The sequence below is a fragment of the Glandiceps talaboti genome, chromosome 7 (genome assembly GCF_964340395.1).
Source record: "Glandiceps talaboti chromosome 7, keGlaTala1.1, whole genome shotgun sequence".
Classification (NCBI taxonomy): Eukaryota; Metazoa; Hemichordata; class Enteropneusta; family Spengelidae; genus Glandiceps; species Glandiceps talaboti.
In genome coordinates, this window is record NC_135555.1 from 25,687,386 (window position 1) to 25,714,347 (window position 26,962).

Genomic DNA, 26,962 nt, shown 5'->3' on the forward strand with positions numbered 1-26,962 from the left:
CAATATCTACCACCATCTCTAAATTACTACAATATCTACCACCATCTCTAAATTAGAACAATATCTACCACCATTTCTAAATTAGAACAATGTCTACCACCATTTCTAAATTACAACAATATCTACCACCATTTCTAAATTAGAACAATATCTACCACCATCTCTAAATTACTACAATATCTACCACCATCTCTAAATTAGAACAATATCTACCACCATTTCTAAATTAGAACAATGTCTACCACCATTTCTAAATTACAACAATATCTACCACCATCTCTAAATTAGAACAATATCTACCACCATCTCTAAATTAAAACAATATCTACCACCATCTCTAAATTAGAACAATATCTACCACCATCTCTAAATTACAACAATATCTACCACCATCTCTAAATTAGAACAATATCTACCACCATCTCTAAATTAGAACAATATCTACCACCATCTCTAAATTAAAACAATATCTACCACCATCTCTAAATTAGAACAATATCTACCACCATCTCTAAATTAGAACAATATCTACCACCATCTCTAAATTACAACAATATCTACCACCATCTCTAAATTACAACAATATCTACCACCATCTTTAAATTAGAACAATATCTACCGCCATCTCTAAATTAGAACACTATCTACCACCATCTCTAAATTAGAACAATATCTACCACCATCTCTAAATTACAACAATATCTACCACCATCTCTAAATTACAACAATATCTACCACCATCTCTAAATTAGAACAATATCTACCACCATCTCTAAATTAGAACAATATCTACCACCATCTCTAAATTACAACAATATCTACCACCATCTCTAAATTACTACAATATCTACCACCATCTCTAAATTACAACAATATCTACCACCATCTCTAAATTACAACAATATCTACCACCATCTCTAAATTACAACAATATCTACCACCATCTCTAAATTAGAACAATATCTACCACCATCTCTAAATTACAACACTATCTACCACCATCTCTAAATTACTACAATATCTACCACCATCTCTAAATTAGAACAACGACAACCACCATCTCTAATGCCAATTGTATATTTTAGGTGTTCTTGGTGGAATAGGACTCAAATGGCAGCAATTCAGAGCAATTTTTACAAAAAGACTGCTTCACAGCAAGAGGGACAAGAAGTCGATTGGTACTCAGTTAGTTCTTCCTCTAACTTTCGTCCTGGTGGGTCTCCTTTTGCTGGTTGTGTCACCTTACTTCAGTGAAGACGAACCAAGGATTCTTACCATGCATAACTTGAGTGCTGAGAACCCAGATGCTGTGACATTCTTTGCAGATTTAAGGATAGGTGATGACGAAAGGGATATTCTAAAGGTAGCTTGAATTCCTTTGTCTGTTTCTGTTATAACTTTGACAAATTAGTACGTATCACAGCGAATTGGCATCAAAGACGATTAGAGAATATAATTTTAGAAAAATAGAATACCTACAAACATGAATCACATGGCGATAGGTCTTAGAGTACATTGAGAAGGGTGGTTTGATTTTGCATTTATAATTATACATACATGAATAAATTATATGTATACAAACTAAATATGACACCACAAAATCAATTATGTAAGTAGGCGTTGTCGCAGAAGAATCAAAATTTTACAAGAACTACAGGTTGGCATTGTATATAGATCTACATAACATGATATTTTACAAGAACTACTGGTTGGCGTTGTATATAGATCTACATTATGGCACAAAGTTATAGATATTTGAAAAGAATACACACTTCAAGTTTCATGCCTGACAATATTCAAGACATAATAAAATATATAATATGTTCTATTATAATAATAACAACAACAATAATGATATTATGTAATAATAATTTTAATAGTAATCAAGTTTATGCGCATATTAACCACTCTACCTGGGGTAGTTTGTTATGCTGAGTTAAAAAATGGGTCATTTATGAATGTGTTACCATGGTAACCAAAATCACCATAATATGCTAATTATTTTCCAAAATTTGACATCAAACATGGAAAAAAATGAAATTTAGTACAAGAATTTCCTTATTTTTGGCATGTATGAGTTGGTGCTCTCTGTTGTAACATATTATTACTAGTAGTAATAATATTAATAATATGGATATTTTGTGTGTATCTTTTCTCATGTCAATTCTTTCTTTTTTCATTCATTCATTCAATCATTCATTCATTCAATCAATCATTCATTTGTTCATTCACTAAGTACCTGCCGGAAGCTTTAGATAACCAAGGAATACAAGTGATTAATGTAACCAGTGAAGTGTTCAAAATCGAATCGGACAATGCTGGCAACCTGAAAGATGGCAATGAATTCACCGATCCCAATGATTGTTGTACGTATGACTACCAGATACTTAATGAACAATGTGCGAATGAAGTAAGTTTAAATTTCTACTATAGATACATGTATTAAGTAAGGGTGTAGAAAAATTTGACCATTACCGGTACTAGCACATTTCACGAGTATCTGGTGATAACCATGGTAACGATGGAAAGTCTGTTTTAAGATGGTCAGAATTAATAAATACATGTACAACAGCTTTGTATTGTTCTACATGAAACAACATACCGGTAGACTACGTCAGTTGTTCAATGAATTGCAAATAACGTGAAATGACATACCGGTAGACTACGTCAGTTGTTCAATGAATTGCAAATAATGTGAAATGACATACTGATAGACTACGTCAGTTGTTCAATGAATTGCAAATAACAATAAATGACATACTGGTAGACTGCGTCAGTTGTTCAATGAATTGCAAATAACATGAAATGACATACCGGTAGACTACGTCAGTTGTTCAATGAATTGCAAATAATGTGAAATGACATACCAGTAGACTACGTCAGTTGTTCAATGAATTGTAAACAATGTGAAATGACATACTGATAGACTGTGTCAGTTGTTCAATGAATAGTAAATAACATGAAACGACATACCGGTAGACTACGTCAGTTGTTCAATGAATTGTAAACAATGTGAAATGACATACTGATAGACTGCGTCAGTTGTTCAATGAATTGTAAATAACATGAAACGACATACCGGTAGACTACGTCAGTTGTTCAATGAATTGCAAATAACGTGAAATGACATACCAGTAGACTATGTCAGTTGTTCAATGAATTGCAAATAATGTGAAATGACATACTGGTAGACTATGTCAGTCGTTCAATGAATTGCAAATAACGTGAAATGACATACCGGTAGACTATGTCAGTTGGTTAATGAATTGCAAATAACGTGAAATGACATACCGGTAGACTATGTCAGTCGTTCAATGAATTGCAAATAACGTGAAATGACATACCGGTAGACTATGTCAGTTGTTCAATGAATTGCAAATAACGTGAAATGACATACCGGTAGACTATGTCAGTCGTTCAATGAATTGCAAATAACATGAAATGACATACCGGTAGACTACGTCAGTTGTTCAATGAATTGCAAATAACGTGAAATGACATACCGGTAGACTATGTCAGTCGTTCAATGAATTGCAAATAACGTGAAATGACATACCGGTAGACTATGTCAGTCGTTCAATGAATTGCAAATAACGTGAAATGACATACCGGTAGACTACGTCAGTCGTTCAATGAATTGCAAATAACGTGAAATGACATACCGGTAGACTACGTCAGTCGTTCAATGAATTGCAAATAACGTGAAATGACATACTGGTAGACTACGTCAGTTGTTCAATGAATTGCAAATAACATGAAATGACATACCAGTAGACTGCGTCAGTTGTTCAATGAATTGCAAATAATGTGAAATGACATACTGATAGACTACGTCAGTCGTTCAATGAATTGCAAATAATGTGAAATGACATACCAGTAGACTGCGTCAGTTGTTCAATGAATTGCAAATAATGTGAAATGACATACCAGTAGACTGCGTCAGTTGTTCAATGAATTGCAAATAATGTGAAATGACATACCAGTAGACTGCGTCAGTTGTTCAATGAATTGCAAATAATGTGAAATGACATACCAGTAGACTACGTCAGTCGTTCAATGAATTGCAAATAACGTGAAATGACATACCGGTAGACTATGTCAGTTGTTCAATGAATTGCAAATAACGTGAAATGACATACCGGTAGACTACGTCAGTTGTTCAATGAATTGCAAATAACGTGAAATGACATACCGGTAGACTACGTTAGTTGTTCAATGAATTGCAAATAACGTGAAATGACATACCAGTAGACTACGTCAGTTGTTCAATGAATTGCAAATAACGTGAAATGACATACCGTTGTTGTTCAATGAATTGCAAATAATGTGAAATGACATACCAGTAGACGCCGTCAGTTGTTCAATGAATTGCAAATACTGTGATGAAATGACATACCAGCTGCAGTAGTAGACTGCGTCAGTTGTTCAATGAATTGCAAATAACGTGATGAAATGACATACCAGTAGACTGCGTCAGTTGTTCAATGAATTGCAAATAATGTGATGAAATGACATACCAGTAGACTATGTCAGTTCAATGAATTGCAAATAACGTGAAACGACATACTGGTAGACTGCGTCAGCTGTTCAATGAATTGCAAATAACTTGAAATGACATACTGGTAGACTACGTCAGTTGTTCAATGAATTGCAAATAACATGAAATGACATACCGGTAGACTGCGTCAGTTGTTCAATGAATTGCAAATAACGTGAAATGACATACCAGTAGACTGCGTCAGTTGTTCAATGAATTGCAAATAACATGAAATGACATACCGGTAGACTACGTCAGTTGTTCAATGAATTGCAAATAACATGAAATGACATACCGGTAGACTACGTCAGTTGTTCAATGAATTGCAAATAATGTGAAATGACATACTTATAGACTGCGTCAGTTGTTCAATGAATTGCAAATAACATGAAATTACATACCAGTAGACTACGTCAGTTGTTCAATGAATTGCAAATAACGTGAAATGACATACTGATAGACTGCGTCAGTTGTTCAATGAATTGTAAATAACGTGAAACGACATACCGGTAGACTACGTCAGTTGTTCAATGAATTGTAAATAACGTGAAATGACATACCGGTAGACTACGTCAGCTGTTCAATGAATTGTAAATAACGTGAAATGACATACCAGTAGACTACGTCAGTTGTTCAATAAATTGCAAATAACGTGAAATGACATACCAGTAGACTGCGTCAGTTGTTCAATAAATTGTAAATAACGTGAAATGACATACTGATAGACTACGTCAGTTGTTCAGTTAATTGCAAATAGCGTGATGAAATGACATACCGGTAGACTACGTCAGTTGTTCAATGAATTGCAAATAACGTGAAATGATATACCGGTAGAGTACGTCAGTCGTTCAATGAATTGCAAATAACATGAAATGACATACCAGTAGACTACGTCAGTTGTTCAATGAATTGCAAATAACGTGAAATGACATACTGATAGACTGCGTCAGTTGTTCAGTGAATTGCAAATAACGTGATGAAATGACATAGCAGTAGGCTACGTCAGTTGTTCAATGAATTGTAAATAACGTGAAATGACATACCAGTAGACTATGTTAGTTGTTCAATGAATTGTAAATAATGTGAAATGACATACTGGTAGACTATGTCAGTTGTTCAATGAATTGCAAATAACGTGAAATGACATACTGGTAGACTACGTCAGTTGTTCAATGAATTGCAAATAACGTGAAATGACATACTGGTAGACTACGTTAGTTGTTCAATGAATTGCAAATAACGTGAAATGACATACCGGTAGACTATGTCAGTCGTTCAATGAATTGCAAATAACGTGAAATGACATACCGGTAGACTACGTCAGTTGTTCAATGAATTGCAAATAACGTGAAATGACATACTGGTAGACTGCGTCAGTTGTTCAATGAATTGCAAATAATGTGAAATGACATACCAGTAGACTATGTCAGTTGTTCAATGAATTGCAAATAACTTGAAATGACATACTGGTAGACTACGTTAGTTGTTCAATGAATTGCAAATAACGTGAAATGACATACCGGTAGACTATGTCAGTCGTTCAATGAATTGCAAATAACGTCAAATGACATACCGGTAGACTACGTCAGTTGTTCAATGAATTGCAAATAACGTGAAATGACATACTGGTAGACTGCGTCAGTTGTTCAATGAATTGCAAATAATGTGAAATGACATACCGGTAGACTATGTCAGTCGTTCAATGAATTGCAAATAACGTGAAATGACATACCGGTAGACTACGTCAGTTGTTCAATGAATTGCAAATAACGTGAAATGACATACTGGTAGACTGCGTCAGTCGTTCAATGAATTGCAAATAACGTGAAATGACATACCGGTAGACTACGTCAGTTGTTCAATGAATTGCAAATAACGTGAAATGACATACTGGTAGACTGCGTCAGTTGTTCAATGAATTGCAAATAATGTGAAATGACGTACCAGTAGACTATGTCAGTTGTTCAATGAATTGCAAACAACGTGAAATGACATACCAGTAGACTATGTCAGTTGTTCAATGAATTGTAAATAACATGAAATGACATACCAGTAGACTGCGTCAGTTGTTAAATGAATTGCAAACAACGTGAAATGACATACTGATAGACTATGTCAGTTGTTCAATGAATTGTAAATAATGTGAAATGACATACCAGTAGACTATGTCAGTTGTTCAATGAATTGTAAATAACATGAAATGACATACCAGTAGACTATGTCAGTTGTTCAATGAATTGCAAATAACATGAAATGACATACTGATAGACTGCGTCAGTTGTTCAATGAATTGCAAATAACGTGAAATGACATACCGGTAGACTACGTCAGTTGTTCAATGAATTGCAAATAACGTGAAATGACATACTGGTAGACTGCGTCAGTCGTTCAATGAATTGCAAATAACGTGAAATGACATACCGGTAGACTACGTCAGTTGTTCAATGAATTGCAAATAACGTGAAATGACATACTGGTAGACTGCGTCAGTCGTTCAATGAATTGCAAATAACGTGAAATGACATACCGGTAGACTACGTCAGTTGTTCAATGAATTGCAAATAACGTGAAATGACATACCGGTAGACTATGTCAGTCGTTCAATGAATTGCAAATAACGTGAAATGACATACCGGTAGACTACGTCAGTTGTTCAATGAATTGCAAATAACGTGAAATGACATACTGGTAGACTGCGTCAGTTGTTCAATGAATTGCAAATAATGTGAAATGACATACCAGTAGACTATGTCAGTTGTTCAATGAATTGCAAATAACGTGAAATGACATACTGGTAGACTACGTTAGTTGTTCAATGAATTGCAAATAACGTGAAATGACATACCGGTAGACTATGTCAGTCGTTCAATGAATTGCAAATAACGTGAAATGACATACCGGTAGACTACGTCAGTTGTTCAATGAATTGCAAATAACGTGAAATGACATACTGGTAGACTGCGTCAGTTGTTCAATGAATTGCAAATAATGTGAAATGACATACCGGTAGACTATGTCAGTCGTTCAATGAATTGCAAATAACGTGAAATGACATACCGGTAGACTACGTCAGTTGTTCAATGAATTGCAAATAACGTGAAATGACATACTGGTAGACTGCGTCAGTCGTTCAATGAATTGCAAATAACGTGAAATGACATGCCGGTAGACTACGTCAGTTGTTCAATGAATTGCAAATAACGTGAAATGACATACTGGTAGACTGCGTCAGTTGTTCAATGAATTGCAAATAATGTGAAATGACATACCAGTAGACTATGTCAGTTGTTCAATGAATTGCAAACAACGTGAAATGACATACCAGTAGACTATGTCAGTTGTTCAATGAATTGTAAATAACATGAAATGACATACCAGTAGACTGCGTCAGTTGTTCAATGAATTGCAAACAACGTGAAATGACATACTGATAGACTATGTCAGTTGTTCAATGAATTGTAAATAATGTGAAATGACATACCAGTAGACTACGTCAGTTGTTCAATGAATTGTAAATAACATGAAATGACATACCAGTAGACTATGTCAGTTGTTCAATGAATTGCAAATAACATGAAATGACATACTGATAGACTGCGTCAGTTGTTCAATGAATTGCAAATAACGTGAAATGACATACCGGTAGACTACGTCAGTTGTTCAATGAATTGCAAATAACGTGAAATGACATACCGGTAGACTACGTCAGTTGTTCAATGAATTGCAAATAACATGAAATGACATACTGATAGACTATGTCAGTTGTTCAATGAATTGCAAATAACATAAAAGATGTTTGTTGTAGCTAAAGGAAGAGATTCATAACAAACCAGGTAAACACACGTGACCACCTGTAAACACACGTGACCACCTGTAACCACTAATAATCAAACATTTGTATGCATGGTGATGTATCAGTATTATATGGGATAGTGACAGATAACTATTCACAAACTGGACATGAAGTGTGTATTACTTGTGTTTTCTCAGTTTGTTTGTAAATCACTTCCTGTATGAACAATAACGAACATTTAATGTAAGGGCATAGTCTGACATGGGCTTCTACCTTGGGCCCCGTCTGTCAGTCCCTCCATCTGTCCTTCCGTCTGTCCGTCCCCCCCGTCCTTCCATGTCCACCTGTATCTCCAATATGCATGTGCCAATTTCAACCAAACCTTGTACAAATGTCAGATGTTATAGAGGGCATATGCACATCACTTGGTTTTACAACCCTCACGAACAGCAGCAATTCCAGCTATACATGTCGTAAATAATCACACTTTACCAAATAACTCTTGACGTTTAACAGCTAGAGACCTCATTCAAGTGCCTCCATCATGGTTATAAATGATGAGCTTTCTAATGACACACTGACATTTGACCTTGACCTTCATATTCAGGGTCAAATAATGTTTTCCTATTTTGAAATCATTAAAACAATATAAATATTAATGCTAATGTGCCTGAAATTGTCAAGGATCTACACATAATAAGAAATTAACAACCCTTTCAGGTGTTGTCAGTGTATCTTTTTGATTGCCCTAAATGCCATGCCATAGTTGATGTCCTTTTTAACTGACAGCCTGTGACATAATGTACAAAATAAGAACTTTTTGTAGTCACTACAAGAAACACTTTTTTTGGGATATGTTTTCCATGAAGACTTGTTAAAAATAGATTGTGCAATTAGTGAGTTAATGACAAACACGGATTTAATCTATATTGTTTTACATTGTTTTGAATTAAAAAATAACAGTAAAGTTGGCTTATTTAACCCAAAAAATGAAATACCCATCCATGCAACTTAAGCCTAAGATTTTTTTTGTATGATATAGAAAATTCCAAGTCAACGTGTAAGTATTTTATGAATAACTTTGACATTTCTCCTAAAAGCATTGAAACTCTTTTGTTTTGTTTCCTTGATTTTGTTAATAATGTCACTAACACAAAGTTTAGAACAAATCGTGTAACTTTACCAAAGATAAATGATAGCCGTCTCAAAATCTCATCATCATCGACTAAAACACGTGAGATGTCAACGTTTCTCTTGTTCTAACATCCGTATCAACTTTTGAGTCTTTTTTTTTCAATAATTTCAGATTCACAATTCTGCAAATGAAGATCTAAATATCTGCTCAGACAACCAAGATTTTAGTTATTATCACTGTCCTTACTGCGTGTTGAACACAGGGTAGGTTGATTTTATTGGTACTGTGTGGGGTACCACCACCACCACCATCGCCACCACCATCACCACCAGCACCACCACTACCACCGACACCACCAACACCATCACCACCACCACCACCAACAACAACAACAACAACAACATCACCAGCACCACCAGCACCACCGCCACCACCAACACCATCACCACCACCACAAACACCACCATATCGACCAACACCACCACCACCAACATTACCATCATTTGAAACAAAATTATCACTATCAATCCCATTATCAACATTACGTACATCATCACCATCACTATAAACACCACAACTAACAATAACATTCCTGTCACAAGTACACCAATACCAAGATTATTACCATCACTCACCACTACCACCACTACCACCACCGTCACTACCACCACCACCATCGTCACTGCCAATACCACTACCACCACTACCACCACCACTACCACCACCGTCACTACCACCACCACCACCATCGTCACTGCCAACACTACTATCACTACCATCACTACCACCACTACCACCACCATCGTCACTGCCAGCACTACTATCACTACCACCACTACCACCACCACCACCACCACCACCACCGTTGTCACTGCCAACACTACCATCACTACCATCACTACCACCACCACCATAACCGCGTCGTCACTGCCAACACTACTATCACTACCATCACTACCACCACCACCACCGCCACCATCATCACTGCCAACACTACTATCACTACCCACCACTACCACCAGCATCATCGCGTAAATACCATTATCACCACCATCATCACTACCAACACCACCACCACCATCATCATAAAAAAAACACAACCATCACGAACACTACTGTCATAACCGCCACCACAATAATTACCATCTGTACCACTACTGCCATAACTGCCACCACCATAACTACCATCTGCACCACTACTGTCATAACCGCCACCACGATAACTACCATCTGTACCACTACTGTCATCAACACCACCACCATAACTACCATCTGCACCACTACTGCCATAACCGCCACCACGATAACTACCATCTGTACCACTACTGTCATCAACACCACCACCATAACTACCATCTGCACCACTACTGCCATAACCGCCACCACGATAACTACCATCTGTACCACTACTGTCATCAACACCACCACCATAACTACCATCTGCACCACTACTGCCATAACCACCCCCACCATAACTACCATCTGCACCACTACTGTCATAACCGCCACCACCATAACTACCATCTGTACCACTACTGTCGTCAACACCACCACCATAACTACCATCTGCACCACTACTGCCATAACCACCCCCACCATAACTACCATCTGCACCACTACTGTCATAACCGCCACCACCATAAATACCATCTGTACCACTACTGTCGTCAACACCACCACCATAACTACCATCTGCACCACTACTGCCATAACCGCCACCACGATAACTACCATCTGTACCACTACTGTCGTCAACACCACCACCATAACTACCATCTGCACCACTACTGCCATAACCACCCCCACCATAACTACCATCTGCACCACTACTGTCATAACCGCCACCACCATAACTACCATCAGTACCACTACTGTCGTCAACACCACCACCATAACTACCATCTGCACCACTACTGCCATAACCACCCCCACCATAACTACCATCTGCACCACTACTGTCATCAACACCACCATGATAATTACCATCTGCACCACTACTGTCATCAACACCACCACCATAACTACCATCTGTACCACTACTGTCGTCAACACCACCACCATAACTACCATCTGCACCACTACTGCCATAACCACCCCCACCATAACTACCATCTGTACCACTACTGTCATCAACACCACCATAACTACCATCTGTACCACTACTGTCATAACCGCCACCACGATAACTACCATCTGCACCACTACTGTCATCAACACCACCATAACTACCATCTGTACCACTACTGTCATAACCGCCACCACGATAACTACCATCTGCACCATTACTTTTACTAATACGTTTACTACTAAATAAAACAGATACTTGGGAGATTTTAATGACAGCTGTCCAGTGGGAGTTAATACAAAGATACTTAACTATATGAATACTTACTTCGAAGAGTACATATTACGGAATAGCTCCATTGGTGCATACTTTGATGACCACGTGGCAGGATTCACTATGACGGAAGATGTAGACACGAATAATTCAACATTGATCACTGTATGGTATAGCAATCAGGTATGACATAAGAGTTTTACATTGATCGGGTCTTGACAGCATCTCTCAGTCATTAGGTAACATCTTTAATCACAACGCTATCAAGTAACTTGTGTGCAATTTGTTAACACAACATAAACTCAGTCTTTGTCAGTAACATTGCAATTGAGAACACTCTCAGCACACGACGTACTTTACAAAAAGACAGGTGCATAAGGCAAAATAAAAATATTTGTTTCCCATATTAACCTGACCAACCCTAGTTTAAGTCACCAACCATAAACATCTGTTTTCTTTCCCCAGCGATGTATGTACATATTTCATCAAACTATCACAGAAGGAGAATTCAGACCAACATTTCGTTTGCTTTTGGGCAGAAACAATATTTTTCAATTACAAAAAACAATTAAAAAAATAAAATAAAACTAAAATGCCGACCTACATGTACGTACCCTATTCTCTGAGGCCATGTTATTGGAAAATACACAATTATGTTTTGACTAAAAATAAGATAGGACTCTGGTAATCAAGGGTCAAATTAAAACACTGTAGTCTAGAATGGTAAATTACACAAGTGGGTGAATAGTGGTTTCTCTTTTTAGTGAAGTTAATCAATAGAGTAAAACAATGGAAGTCATCCTATTAAGACCAATTAAACCAACATCCATTTCATAATAGCTAAGTTATTATTGTTATTATTGTTATTTTTTTATGTAAACTGCAAGCGTGATAAATTATGCAACGCGTTGAAGGGTGGTTTCTTTGCATTGATACGACAATAATACCAAAATACACTTACTGTGATATTATACTTCCATATACAAAAATACACTTACCGTGATATTAAACTTCCAGATATACAAAGTAAAAACTTGGCAGAAAAATTGTCTCTGTAATTGTCTCTGAAGTGTTTAAAAGTTTTAACCTGCTTTACATGTTCAGGTAACGATTTCCACCCTTGTGACTGAATTTGCGAAGAACACAGTTATTGCTAGCTTTACTAAAGAGTATATTATAATCATGAATTTTGGAAACATGTGAAGCATTGTAACAGATGGGGGAGGGGGGGGGAACTGTACCATGGTAACATTACTTTGTACATCATGGAACAAATGTGAAACTTATGTCTTTCTATCAAGGAGTGCCATTCCACAGTTTGAGGGTGGCAATTTAGGATTACCTTTCCAGCCCGTTTTGCATGTAATGTTTGTAGTTTAGAAATTAGCTTATTTGTACAGCTAGACCAGATGATATCCCCATAATCAAAAATTTGTATCAACATGCAGTGACAACAGTTTAGTTTGTATCTATCTTAGTAAACTGTAACCTTGATTAGCAAACTAATAAGCTTATTTAAGGTGTGATATCACATGTACTACCCTGAAGTGATTACCAAGTTGATTAACCGTATCAAGTCGTATTAAGAACTATCATTGGAGGTCAACTAGTTTGATTGAGTACACTTCAATTGTTTAAAGACATAATTATAATAATACGAGTTAATTGGAATGAAATAAAACATTGTGTTCTGGTAAAGATGTATGAGACATAGTTTGAATAACATGGACAAGATTAAAAAAATAATGTATGGTTGTATAACTAAGCAAAACAGGTTTAGGGAGTTCACCAAGCACAATGAAAGTTGGGCGGAGGTTGTGTTTTCGGCCATGTTTATCTGTTTGTTAACACTATACCTCTAAGAATGTTTCAATTGTACAGTGGTCAGTAGTCTTAATACAATTGTACAGTGGTCAGTAGTCTTAATACAACTGTACAGTGGTCAGTAGTCTTAATATAATTGTACAGTGGTCAGTAGTCTTAATACAATTGTACAGTGGTCAGTAGTCTTAATACAACTGTACAGTGGTCAGTAGTCTTAATATAATTGTACAGTGGTCAGTAGTCTTAATTAGTATTAAGACTACTGACCACTGTACAGTTGTATTAAGACTACTGACCACTGTACAGTTGTATTAAGACTACTGACCACTGTACAGTTGTATTAAGACTACTGACCACTGTACAGTTGTATTAAAACTACTGACCACTGTACAATTATATTAAGACTACTGACCACTGTACAGTTGTATTAAGACTACTGACCACTGTACAATTGTATTAAGACTACTGACCACTGTACAATTGTATTAAGACTACTGACCATTGTACAATTGTATTAAGACTACTGACCACTGTACAGTTGTATTAAGACTACTGACCACTGTACAGTTGTATTAAGACTACTGACCACTGTACAATTATATTAAGACTACTGACCACTGTACAATTATATTAAGACTACTGACCACTGTACAGTTGTATTAAGACTACTGACCACTGTACAATTGTATTAAGACTACTGACCACTGTACAATTGTATTAAGACTACTGACCATTGTACAATTGTATTAAGACTACTGACCACTGTACAGTTGTATTAAGACTACTGACCATTGTACAGTTGTATTAAGACTACTGACCATTGTACAATTGTATTAAGACTACTGACCACTGTACAGTTGTATTAAGACTACTGACCACTGTACAGTTGTATTAAGACTACTGACCACTGTACAATTATATTAAGACTACTGACCACTGTACAGTTGTATTAAGACTACTGACCACTGTACAATTATATTAAGACTACTGACCACTGTACAGTTGTATTAAGACTACTGACCACTGTACAATTATATTAAGACTACTGACCACTGTACAATTATATTAAGACTACTGACCACTGTACAGTTGTATTAAGACTACTGACCACTGTACAATTGTATTAAGACTACTGACCACTGTACAATTGTATTAAGACTACTGACCACTGTACAATTGTATTAAGACTACTGACCACTGTACAGTTGTATTAAGACTACTGACCACTGTACAGTTGTATTAAGACTACTGACCACTGTACAATTATATTAAGACTACTGACCACTGTACAGTTGTATTAAGACTACTGACCACTGTACAATTATATTAAGACTACTGACCACTGTACAGTTGTATTAAGACTACTGACCACTGTACAATTATATTAAGACTACTGACCACTGTACAATTATATTAAGACTACTGACCACTGTACAGTTGTATTAAGACTACTGACCACTGTACAATTGTATTAAGACTACTGACCACTGTACAATTATATTAAGACTACTGACCACTGTACAGTTGTATTAAGACTACTGACCACTGTACAATTATATTAAGACTACTGACCACTGTACAATTGTATTAAGACTACTGACCACTGTACAATTATATTACCACTACTGACCACTGTACAGTTGTATTAAGACTACTGACCACTGTACAATTGTATTAAGACTACTGACCACTGTACAATTATATTAAGACTACTGACCACTGTACAATTGTATTAAGACTACTGACCACTGTACAATTATATTAAGACTACTGACCACTGTACAATTGTATTAAGACTACTGACCACTGTACAGTTGTATTAAGACTACTGACCAATGTACAATTATATTAAGACTACTGACCACTGTACAGTTGTATTAAGACTACTGACCCCTGTACAATTATATTAAGACTACTGACCACTGTACAATTATATTAAGACTACTGACCACTGTACAATTATATTAAGACTACTGACCACTGTACAATAGTATTAAGACTACTGACCACTGTACAGTTGTATTAAGACTACTGACCACTGTACAATTATATTAAGACTACTGACCACTGTACAGTTGTATTAAGACTACTGACCACTGTACAATTATATTAAGACTACTGACCACTGTACAATTATATTAAGACTACTGACCACTGTACAGTTGTATTAAGACTACTGACCACTGTACAATTGTATTAAGACTACTGACCACTGTACAATTGTATTAAGACTACTGACCATTGTACAATTGTATTAAGACTACTGACCACTGTACAGTTGTATTAAGACTACTGACCACTGTACAGTTGTATTAAGACTACTGACCACTGTACAATTATATTAAGACTACTGACCACTGTACAGTTGTATTAAGACTACTGACCACTGTACAATTATATTAAGACTACTGACCACTGTACAGTTGTATTAAGACTACTGACCACTGTACAATTATATTAAGACTACTGACCACTGTACAATTATATTAAGACTACTGACCACTGTACAGTTGTATTAAGACTACTGACCACTGTACAATTGTATTAAGACTACTGACCACTGTACAATTATATTAAGACTACTGACCACTGTACAGTTGTATTAAGACTACTGACCACTGTACAATTATATTAAGACTACTGACCACTGTACAATTGTATTAAGACTACTGACCACTGTACAATTATATTACCACTACTGACCACTGTACAGTTGTATTAAGACTACTGACCACTGTACAATTGTATTAAGACTACTGACCACTGTACAATTATATTAAGACTACTGACCACTGTACAGTTGTATTAAGACTACTGACCACTGTACAATTGTATTAAGACTACTGACCACTGTACAATTGTATTAAGACTACTGACCATTGTACAATTGTATTAAGACTACTGACCACTGTACAGTTGTATTAAGACTACTGACCATTGTACAGTTGTATTAAGACTACTGACCATTGTACAATTGTATTAAGACTACTGACCACTGTACAGTTGTATTAAGACTACTGACCACTGTACAGTTGTATTAAGACTACTGACCACTGTACAATTATATTAAGACTACTGACCACTGTACAGTTGTATTAAGACTACTGACCACTGTACAATTATATTAAGACTACTGACCACTGTACAGTTGTATTAAGACTACTGACCACTGTACAATTATATTAAGACTACTGACCACTGTACAATTATATTAAGACTACTGACCACTGTACAGTTGTATTAAGACTACTGACCACTGTACAATTGTATTAAGACTACTGACCACTGTACAATTGTATTAAGACTACTGACCACTGTACAATTGTATTAAGACTACTGACCACTGTACAGTTGTATTAAGACTACTGACCACTGTACAGTTGTATTAAGACTACTGACCACTGTACAATTATATTAAGACTACTGACCACTGTACAGTTGTATTAAGACTACTGACCACTGTACAATTATATTAAGACTACTGACCACTGTACAGTTGTATTAAGACTACTGACCACTGTACAATTATATTAAGACTACTGACCACTGTACAATTATATTAAGACTACTGACCACTGTACAGTTGTATTAAGACTACTGACCACTGTACAATTGTATTAAGACTACTGACCACTGTACAATTATATTAAGACTACTGACCACTGTACAGTTGTATTAAGACTACTGACCACTGTACAATTATATTAAGACTACTGACCACTGTACAATTGTATTAAGACTACTGACCACTGTACAATTATATTACCACTACTGACCACTGTACAGTTGTATTAAGACTACTGACCACTGTACAATTGTATTAAGACTACTGACCACTGTACAATTATATTAAGACTACTGACCACTGTACAATTGTATTAAGACTACTGACCACTGTACAATTATATTAAGACTACTGACCACTGTACAATTGTATTAAGACTACTGACCACTGTACAGTTGTATTAAGACTACTGACCAATGTACAATTATATTAAGACTACTGACCACTGTACAGTTGTATTAAGACTACTGACCCCTGTACAATTATATTAAGACTACTGACCACTGTACAATTATATTAAGACTACTGACCACTGTACAATTATATTAAGACTACTGACCACTGTACAATAGTATTAAGACTACTGACCACTGTACAGTTGTATTAAGACTACTGACCACTGTACAATTATATTAAGACTACTGACCACTGTACAGTTGTATTAAGACTACTGACCACTGTACAATTATATTAAGACTACTGACCACTGTACAATTATATTAAGACTACTGACCACTGTACAGTTGTATTAAGACTACTGACCACTGTACAATTGTATTAAGACTACTGACCACTGTACAATTGTATTAAGACTACTGACCATTGTACAATTGTATTAAGACTACTGACCACTGTACAGTTGTATTAAGACTACTGACCACTGTACAGTTGTATTAAGACTACTGACCACTGTACAATTATATTAAGACTACTGACCACTGTACAGTTGTATTAAGACTACTGACCACTGTACAATTATATTAAGACTACTGACCACTGTACAGTTGTATTAAGACTACTGACCACTGTACAATTATATTAAGACTACTGACCACTGTACAATTATATTAAGACTACTGACCACTGTACAGTTGTATTAAGACTACTGACCACTGTACAATTGTATTAAGACTACTGACCACTGTACAATTATATTAAGACTACTGACCACTGTACAGTTGTATTAAGACTACTGACCACTGTACAATTATATTAAGACTACTGACCACTGTACAATTGTATTAAGACTACTGACCACTGTACAATTATATTACCACTACTGACCACTGTACAGTTGTATTAAGACTACTGACCACTGTACAATTGTATTAAGACTACTGACCACTGTACAATTATATTAAGACTACTGACCACTGTACAATTGTATTAAGACTACTGACCACTGTACAATTATATTAAGACTACTGACCACTGTACAATTGTATTAAGACTACTGACCACTGTACAGTTGTATTAAGACTACTGACCAATGTACAATTATATTAAGACTACTGACCACTGTACAGTTGTATTAAGACTACTGACCACTGTACAATTATATTAAGACTACTGACCACTGTACAATTATATTAAGACTACTGACCACTGTACAATTATATTAAGACTACTGACCACTGTACAATTGTATTAAGACTACTGACCACTGTACAGTTGTATTAAGACTACTGAACAATGTACAATTATATTAAGACTACTGACCACTGTACAATTGTATTAAGACTACTGACCACTGTACAGTTGTATTAAGACTACTGACCACTGTACAATTATATTAAGACTACTGACCACTGTACAATTGTATTAAGACTACTGACCACTGTACAGTTGTATTAAGACTACTGACCACTGTACAATTGTATTAAGACTACTGACCACTGTACAGTTGTATTAAGACTACTGACCACTGTACAATTGTATTAAGACTACTGACCACTGTGCAATTATATTAAGACTACTGACCACTGTAAAGTTATATTAAGACTACTGACCACTGTACAATTGTATTAAGACTACTGACCACTGTACAATTGTATTAAGACTACTGACCACTGTACAATTGTATTAAGACTACTGACCACTGTACAGTTGTATTAAGACTACTGGCCACTGTACAGTTGTATTAAGACTACTGACCACTGTACAGTTGTATTAAGACTACTGACCACTGTACAATTGTATTAAGACTACTGACCACTGTACAATTATATTAAGACTACTGACCACTGTACAGTTGTATTAAGACTACTGACCACTGTACAATTGTATTAAGACTACTGACCACTGTACAATTGTATTAAGACTACTGACCACTGTACAGTTGTATTAAGACTACTGACCACTGTACAATTGTATTAAGACTACTGACCACTGTACAGTTGTATTAAGACTACTAACCCCTGTACAGTTGTATTAAGACTACTGACCACTGTACAATTATATTAAGACTACTGACCACTGTACAATTGTATTAAGACTACTGACCACTGTACAGTTGTATTAAGACTACTGACCACTGTACAGTTGTATTAACACTACTGACCACTGTACAGTTGTATTAAGACTACTGACCACTGTACAATTGTATTAAGACTACTGACCACTGTACAGTTGTATTAAGACTACTGGCCACTGTACAGTTGTATTAAGACTACTGACCACTGTACAGTTGTATTAAGACTACTGACCACTGTACAATTGTATTAAGACTACTGACCACTGTACAATTATATTAAGACTACTGACCACTGTACAATTGTATTAAGACTACTGACCACTGTACAATTATATTAAGACTACTGACCACTGTACAATTGTATTAAGACTACTGACCACTGTACAGTTCTATTAAGACTACTGACCACTGTACAATTATATTAAGACTACTGACCACTGTACAATTATATTAAGACTACTGACCACTGTACAATTGTATTAAGACTACTGACCACTGTACAGTTGTATTAAGACTACTGACCACTGTACAGCTGTATTAAGACTACTGACCACTGTACAATTATATTAAGACTACTGACCACTGTACAGTTGTATTAAGACTACTTACCACTGTACAGTTGTATTAAGACTACTGACCACTGTACAGTTGTATTAAGACTACTGACCACTGTACAGTTGTATTAAGACTACTGACCACTGTACAATTATATTAAGACTACTGACCACTGTACAGTTGTATTAAGACTACTGACCACTGTACAATTATATTAAGACTACTGACCACTGTACAATTATATTAAGACTACTGACCACTGTACAGTTGTATTAAGACTACTGACCACTGTACAATTGTATTAAGACTACTGACCACTGTACAATTGTATTAAGACTACTGACCATTGTACAATTGTATTAAGACTACTGACCACTGTACAGTTGTATTAAGACTACTGACCACTGTACAGTTGTATTAAGACTACTGACCACTGTACAATTATATTAAGACTACTGACCACTGTACAGTTGTATTAAGACTACTGACCACTGTACAATTATATTAAGACTACTGACCACTGTACAGTTGTATTAAGACTACTGACCACTGTACAATTATATTAAGACTACTGACCACTGTACAATTATATTAAGACTACTGACCACTGTACAGTTGTATTAAGACTACTGACCACTGTACAATTGTATTAAGACTACTGACCACTGTACAATTATATTAAGACTACTGACCACTGTACAGTTGTATTAAGACTACTGACCACTGTACAATTATATTAAGACTACTGACCACTGTACAATTGTATTAAGACTACTGACCACTGTACAATTATATTACCACTACTGACCACTGTACAGTTGTATTAAGACTACTGACCACTGTACAATTGTATTAAGACTACTGACCACTGTACAATTATATTAAGACTACTGACCACTGTACAATTGTATTAAGACTACTGACCACTGTACAATTATATTAAGACTACTGACCACTGTACAATTGTATTAAGACTACTGACCACTGTACAGTTGTATTAAGACTACTGACCAATGTACAATTATATTAAGACTACTGACCACTGTACAGTTGTATTAAGACTACTGACCACTGTACAATTATATTAAGACTACTGACCACTGTACAATTATATTAAGACTACTGACCACTGTACAATTATATTAAGACTACTGACCACTGTACAATTGTATTAAGACTACTGACCACTGTACAGTTGTATTAAGACTACTGAACAATGTACAATTATATTAAGACTACTGACCACTGTACAATTGTATTAAGACTACTGACCACTGTACAGTTGTATTAAGACTACTGACCACTGTACAATTATATTAAGACTACTGACCACTGTACAATTGTATTAAGACTACTGACCACTGTACAGTTGTATTAAGACTACTGACCACTGTACAATTGTATTAAGACTACTGACCACTGTACAGTTGTATTAAGACTACTGACCACTGTACAATTGTATTAAGACTACTGACCACTGTGCAATTATATTAAGACTACTGACCACTGTAAAGTTATATTAAGACTACTGACCACTGTACAATTGTATTAAGACTACTGACCACTGTACAATTGTATTAAGACTACTGACCACTGTACAATTGTATTAAGACTACTGACCACTGTACAGTTGTATTAAGACTACTGGCCACTGTACAGTTGTATTAAGACTACTGACCACTGTACAGTTGTATTAAGACTACTGACCACTGTACAATTGTATTAAGACTACTGACCACTGTACAATTATATTAAGACTACTGACCACTGTACAGTTGTATTAAGACTACTGACCACTGTACAATTGTATTAAGACTACTGACCACTGTACAATTGTATTAAGACTACTGACCACTGTACAGTTGTATTAAGACTACTGACCACTGTACAATTGTATTAAGACTACTGACCACTGTACAGTTGTATTAAGACTACTAACCCCTGTACAGTTGTATTAAGACTACTGACCACTGTACAATTATATTAAGACTACTGACCACTGTACAATTGTATTAAGACTACTGACCACTGTACAGTTGTATTAAGACTACTGACCACTGTACAGTTGTATTAACACTACTGACCACTGTACAGTTGTATTAAGACTACTGACCACTGTACAATTGTATTAAGACTACTGACCACTGTACAGTTGTATTAAGACTACTGGCCACTGTACAGTTGTATTAAGACTACTGACCACTGTACAGTTGTATTAAGACTACTGACCACTGTACAATTGTATTAAGACTACTGACCACTGTACAATTATATTAAGACTACTGACCACTGTACAATTGTATTAAGACTACTGACCACTGTACAATTATATTAAGACTACTGACCACTGTACAATTGTATTAAGACTACTGACCACTGTACAGTTCTATTAAGACTACTGACCACTGTACAATTATATTAAGACTACTGACCACTGTACAATTATATTAAGACTACTGACCACTGTACAATTGTATTAAGACTACTGACCACTGTACAGTTGTATTAAGACTACTGACCACTGTACAGCTGTATTAAGACTACTGACCACTGTACAATTATATTAAGACTACTGACCACTGTACAGTTGTATTAAGACTACTTACCACTGTACAGTTGTATTAAGACTACTGACCACTGTACAGTTGTATTAAGACTACTGACCACTGTACAGTTGTATTAAGACTACTGACCACTGTACAGTTGTATTAAGACTACTGACCACTGTACAATTATATTAAGACTACTGACCACTGTACAGTTGTATTAAGACTACTGACCACTCTACAGTTGTATTAAGACTACTGACCACTGTACAATTATATTAAGACTACTGACCACTGTACAGTTGTATTAAGACTACTGACCACTCTACAGTTGTATTAAGACTACTGACCATTGTACAATTGTATTAAGACTACTGACCACTGTACAATTGTATTAAGACTACTGACCACTGTACAGTTGTATTAAGACTACTGACCACTGTACAGTTATATTAAGACTACTGACCACTGTACAGTTGTATTAAGACTACTGACCACTGTACAATTATATTAAGACTACTGACCACTGTACAGTTGTATTAAGACTACTGACTACTGTACAGTTGTATTAAGACTACTGACCACTGTACAATTATATTAAGACAACTGACCACTGTACAATTGTATTAAGACTACTGACCACTGTACAGTTGTATTAAGACTACTGACCACTGTACAATTATATTAAGACTACTGACCACTGTACAATTGTATTAAGACTACTGACCACTGTACAGTTGTATTAAGACTACTGACCACTGTACAATTATATTAAGACTACTGACCACTGTACAATTATATTAAGACTACTGACCACTGTACAATTATATTAAGACTACTGACCACTGTACAATTATATTAAGACTACTGACCACTGCTGTAAATGTTGTTCTGATATATTAAACAATTATTTTATCATTAAATAATACAAAAAGCTATGAGTAGTGCTCTTGTAATATAAATTAATGTTGCAAATTGTGGGTGTTTTATATGTCATGTGTCATTTCTTTGCATTTTCCAGCCAATCCATGCTAGCGCTGAATCGTTAGCAGTTGTTGACAACGCCCTGCTACAATTTGCGACCAACAGCAGTTACAATTTGATGGTGACCAATGATCCTTTACCACTATCTGCTGCAGGACAGGTAATACTATAGCATTGTGCACACTCTAACATTTGTGTTAATGGCTCTAGGGGTTTCATATTGACATGTACGTAGGTATGAAATGAAATGCATGTGATCACATGACAATAGAAAGTAGACATTTTGTTATAAATTTAGTGAATTGCACGTGATCACATTTCAACCAGTAGGGGTTAATCTAATCAGCATAAATGTATTCAATAATATTCCAACACTAAACATAAAACTACATGTTATCTGTACACAAATAATTCAAAGTGACTATATTCTAGCGACGAACAGTTTTGTACCGTTTACTTTTGAAATGATATCAGGGAAGATATGACAAAAGGTGTAGATTAGTAGACAATAGGATAACTTCTAGTAGAAATCAATTATACTGTTTCAATAATCTACACAAACACTAACTAAATGCCATGTGTTCATTTCAGGTTTCTTCATCAACTGAACAATCTCTAATTTTGGCAATCTGTGTTGTATTTGGTCTTGGTTTCCTTGCAGCAAGCTTTGCACCATTCCTTATATCAGAGAAGGATACAAAGGTAAACAATAAAATAGTCATTTCATACTGTTTACAGACTGGTTCAGAAGTTACATAAACTAGCTACTTCCTTTGAGAGTATTCTAAATTTTATACCCGAAACGTTACTGCAATAAAACAAAGCCAACATTTAATTTAATGTAAACGTGCTTTGCAGCCAATGACTGTGAATATCTTAGTTAACTACAAGATGTTTACGAGATACTATCAACTGAAATGTATTGCCTCTTTTTATGAAGAAATCCACCCTTTCCTGGTGGAATCCGGGTTATATCAATGAGTATTATTATTATTATTATTATTATTATTATTATTATTATTATTATTATTATTACAAGTGAAGGGGTTTAAATATTATATAATAATGAAAAATATTGGGAGGACTTAAGAGGAATATCACTTATGGTTGTTGTGTATGAGATGTAATGGTTGACGTTTTACATATTAACTAATTGTTCAACATTTCCCATTCAAGCTTCATTATAAGTAGTAGTAATTGGGAGCTTAGTACTTGCCATGTATATGAATAAAAGTATAACAATATTATTTTATTTATGACTAAATTGGCACTAGCACTGCGGCCCAGCGATATTTGATTGACAGCTACGGTAGCGGTAGCGATGACTCAGATTTTCACAAAACCCCTTTGGTCTCTACTTACGATTTTTCACACAGATTGGTGTGCATTTGAAAAAGTTGAACATGAGCTGAGTGAAGTTTAGTTGTCATAAAATAATGTTGCAAAGTTTAGTGAAAAGAATATCGATTTCAAGTTTTTCTGATATGAGCGCAGTAGTACTGTACTGACTGTGGTGAGTGACACTGTCCATGGAACACATATCGCTGACCTGTTGATAGCATTATTTGCTGATGGGTATTAAACTAAAGTATACGGAATAACTCCAAACTCTCGATTTTATTTGCCACACAGCTTTCATGAAATTAAAGACTGACTTTTGTGAAAGCAAATGCTAGGTCAGTCTGTATGTATTACGTGTAATTTACTTACAGAATAACGAAGTTAGAGGTCTGTATTTATGTAGGTGTACATGGTATTAAAATGTGCCGGTTTACAAATTACAATGGTTTTCTTAATGAGTTTTAACAACATAGTCAGCGATAGCACATCATTTTCCAGAAAACAATTTAAAAAATGACAAATCTAAATCCAAGAGATTTTTTACAAAACCCCTTTGGTCTCTATTTATGAATTTTCAGACCGATTGGTGTGCATTTGAAAAAGTTGAACGTGAGCAAAGTTCAGTTGTTAATAGAACACGACCATTGTTTTTCTATGGGAAATCTGACATACTGTCAAATTTGCACTCCTTACCCAATCGCTTGATTTAATTTTTTTTTATCTTCGTGTTACTTGCGAATCTCTTCTAAAATCGTATGTTTTTTTATTTGATTTGATCGCAATCGAAAACACGATGTCATTGTGCTGGCATGCCATAAAGTTGACTTGACCTGTGTCATAACTTCTGCTACTGTAAAACGTTGTAAAGAATATTGTTTCATTTATTACAAATTGTACTTTCATGAATAGCCGATAATATGTAATAATATATGCAAAATCGTACCTGAAATTATGAAATGTACGGCATACATGTGGAGAGCGCGTGATATAGGTCATTCCAAGCATGATGATATTGTTACACTGTGTAACATTGTATCACATTCACAAAGCGTTTACATGTGCATCTGCACAGCGTGTGCGTACTAAAACAACGCAAATAAAAGGTCACAACCTTGATGGTGACACACTGTGAAATCGTGGATAATTTATCAATATTCCCTTAAAAATGGAAGGTATGGAAGGCTACTCATCCTCAACTATATGCAGTGACATTGTGTTCAATATAAAGCAACTAACGGTTTCCTTGAACGCAACTTTGGATGGATATTTTGGTACACGAGTGTCAATGTTGTGTCAAACCGGACCTTATTACTCAAAGACCTACATAATCGAATGTTCCATCGCTTATCTATTATATATATATATATATATATATATATATATATATATATATATATATATATATATATATATATATATATATATATATATATATATATATATATATATATATATATATATATATATATATATACATATATAAAGCTGATGACTTCGTTAATGTACATGTTTGTAAATGTCAGCGCAACTGAAAAGGACAAGAATATGTCAAGATGGGGTTGTATTTTCAAGCTGAGTAATTTGTATTAAATCGTAATTTCACACAGTATATCTTTATTTCTGTGTTATGCTGTCATTATTGCTAACGGTTGCAGGCTTTTACATGTAATATTTAACAGAAAACTAGTGAAGGCCTTTTCTTCACATTCCCACACACCAGTTTGTTTATGTATGTACATGTAGCACCCTCCTTGCGTGTGACATGTTGTAATGTAGTCTGGCCTGGCCCTTCGAAATTTGAGATCGTAATTAGACCTTGTAATTGGCACAGGTCTTTTGACATACATGTTAAGCTTTTACGACCACTCAGT

General features: G+C 35.4%; 1 protein-coding gene across 1 annotated transcript in view; it reads left to right on the top strand.

The window, feature by feature from the left end:
* LOC144438134 (phospholipid-transporting ATPase ABCA3-like) overlaps positions 1–26,962 on the top strand; it is a 105,549-nt gene that overhangs the window by 30,688 nt on the left and 47,899 nt on the right. The window contains exons 17-22 of the mRNA XM_078127164.1: positions 1,086–1,363; positions 2,237–2,410; positions 9,637–9,728; positions 11,785–11,986; positions 23,788–23,910; positions 24,342–24,452. Of these exons, the coding sequence (XP_077983290.1) occupies positions 1,086–1,363; positions 2,237–2,410; positions 9,637–9,728; positions 11,785–11,986; positions 23,788–23,910; positions 24,342–24,452 (980 nt within the window). The remainder of the gene's footprint in view (positions 1–1,085; positions 1,364–2,236; positions 2,411–9,636; positions 9,729–11,784; positions 11,987–23,787; positions 23,911–24,341; positions 24,453–26,962) is intronic.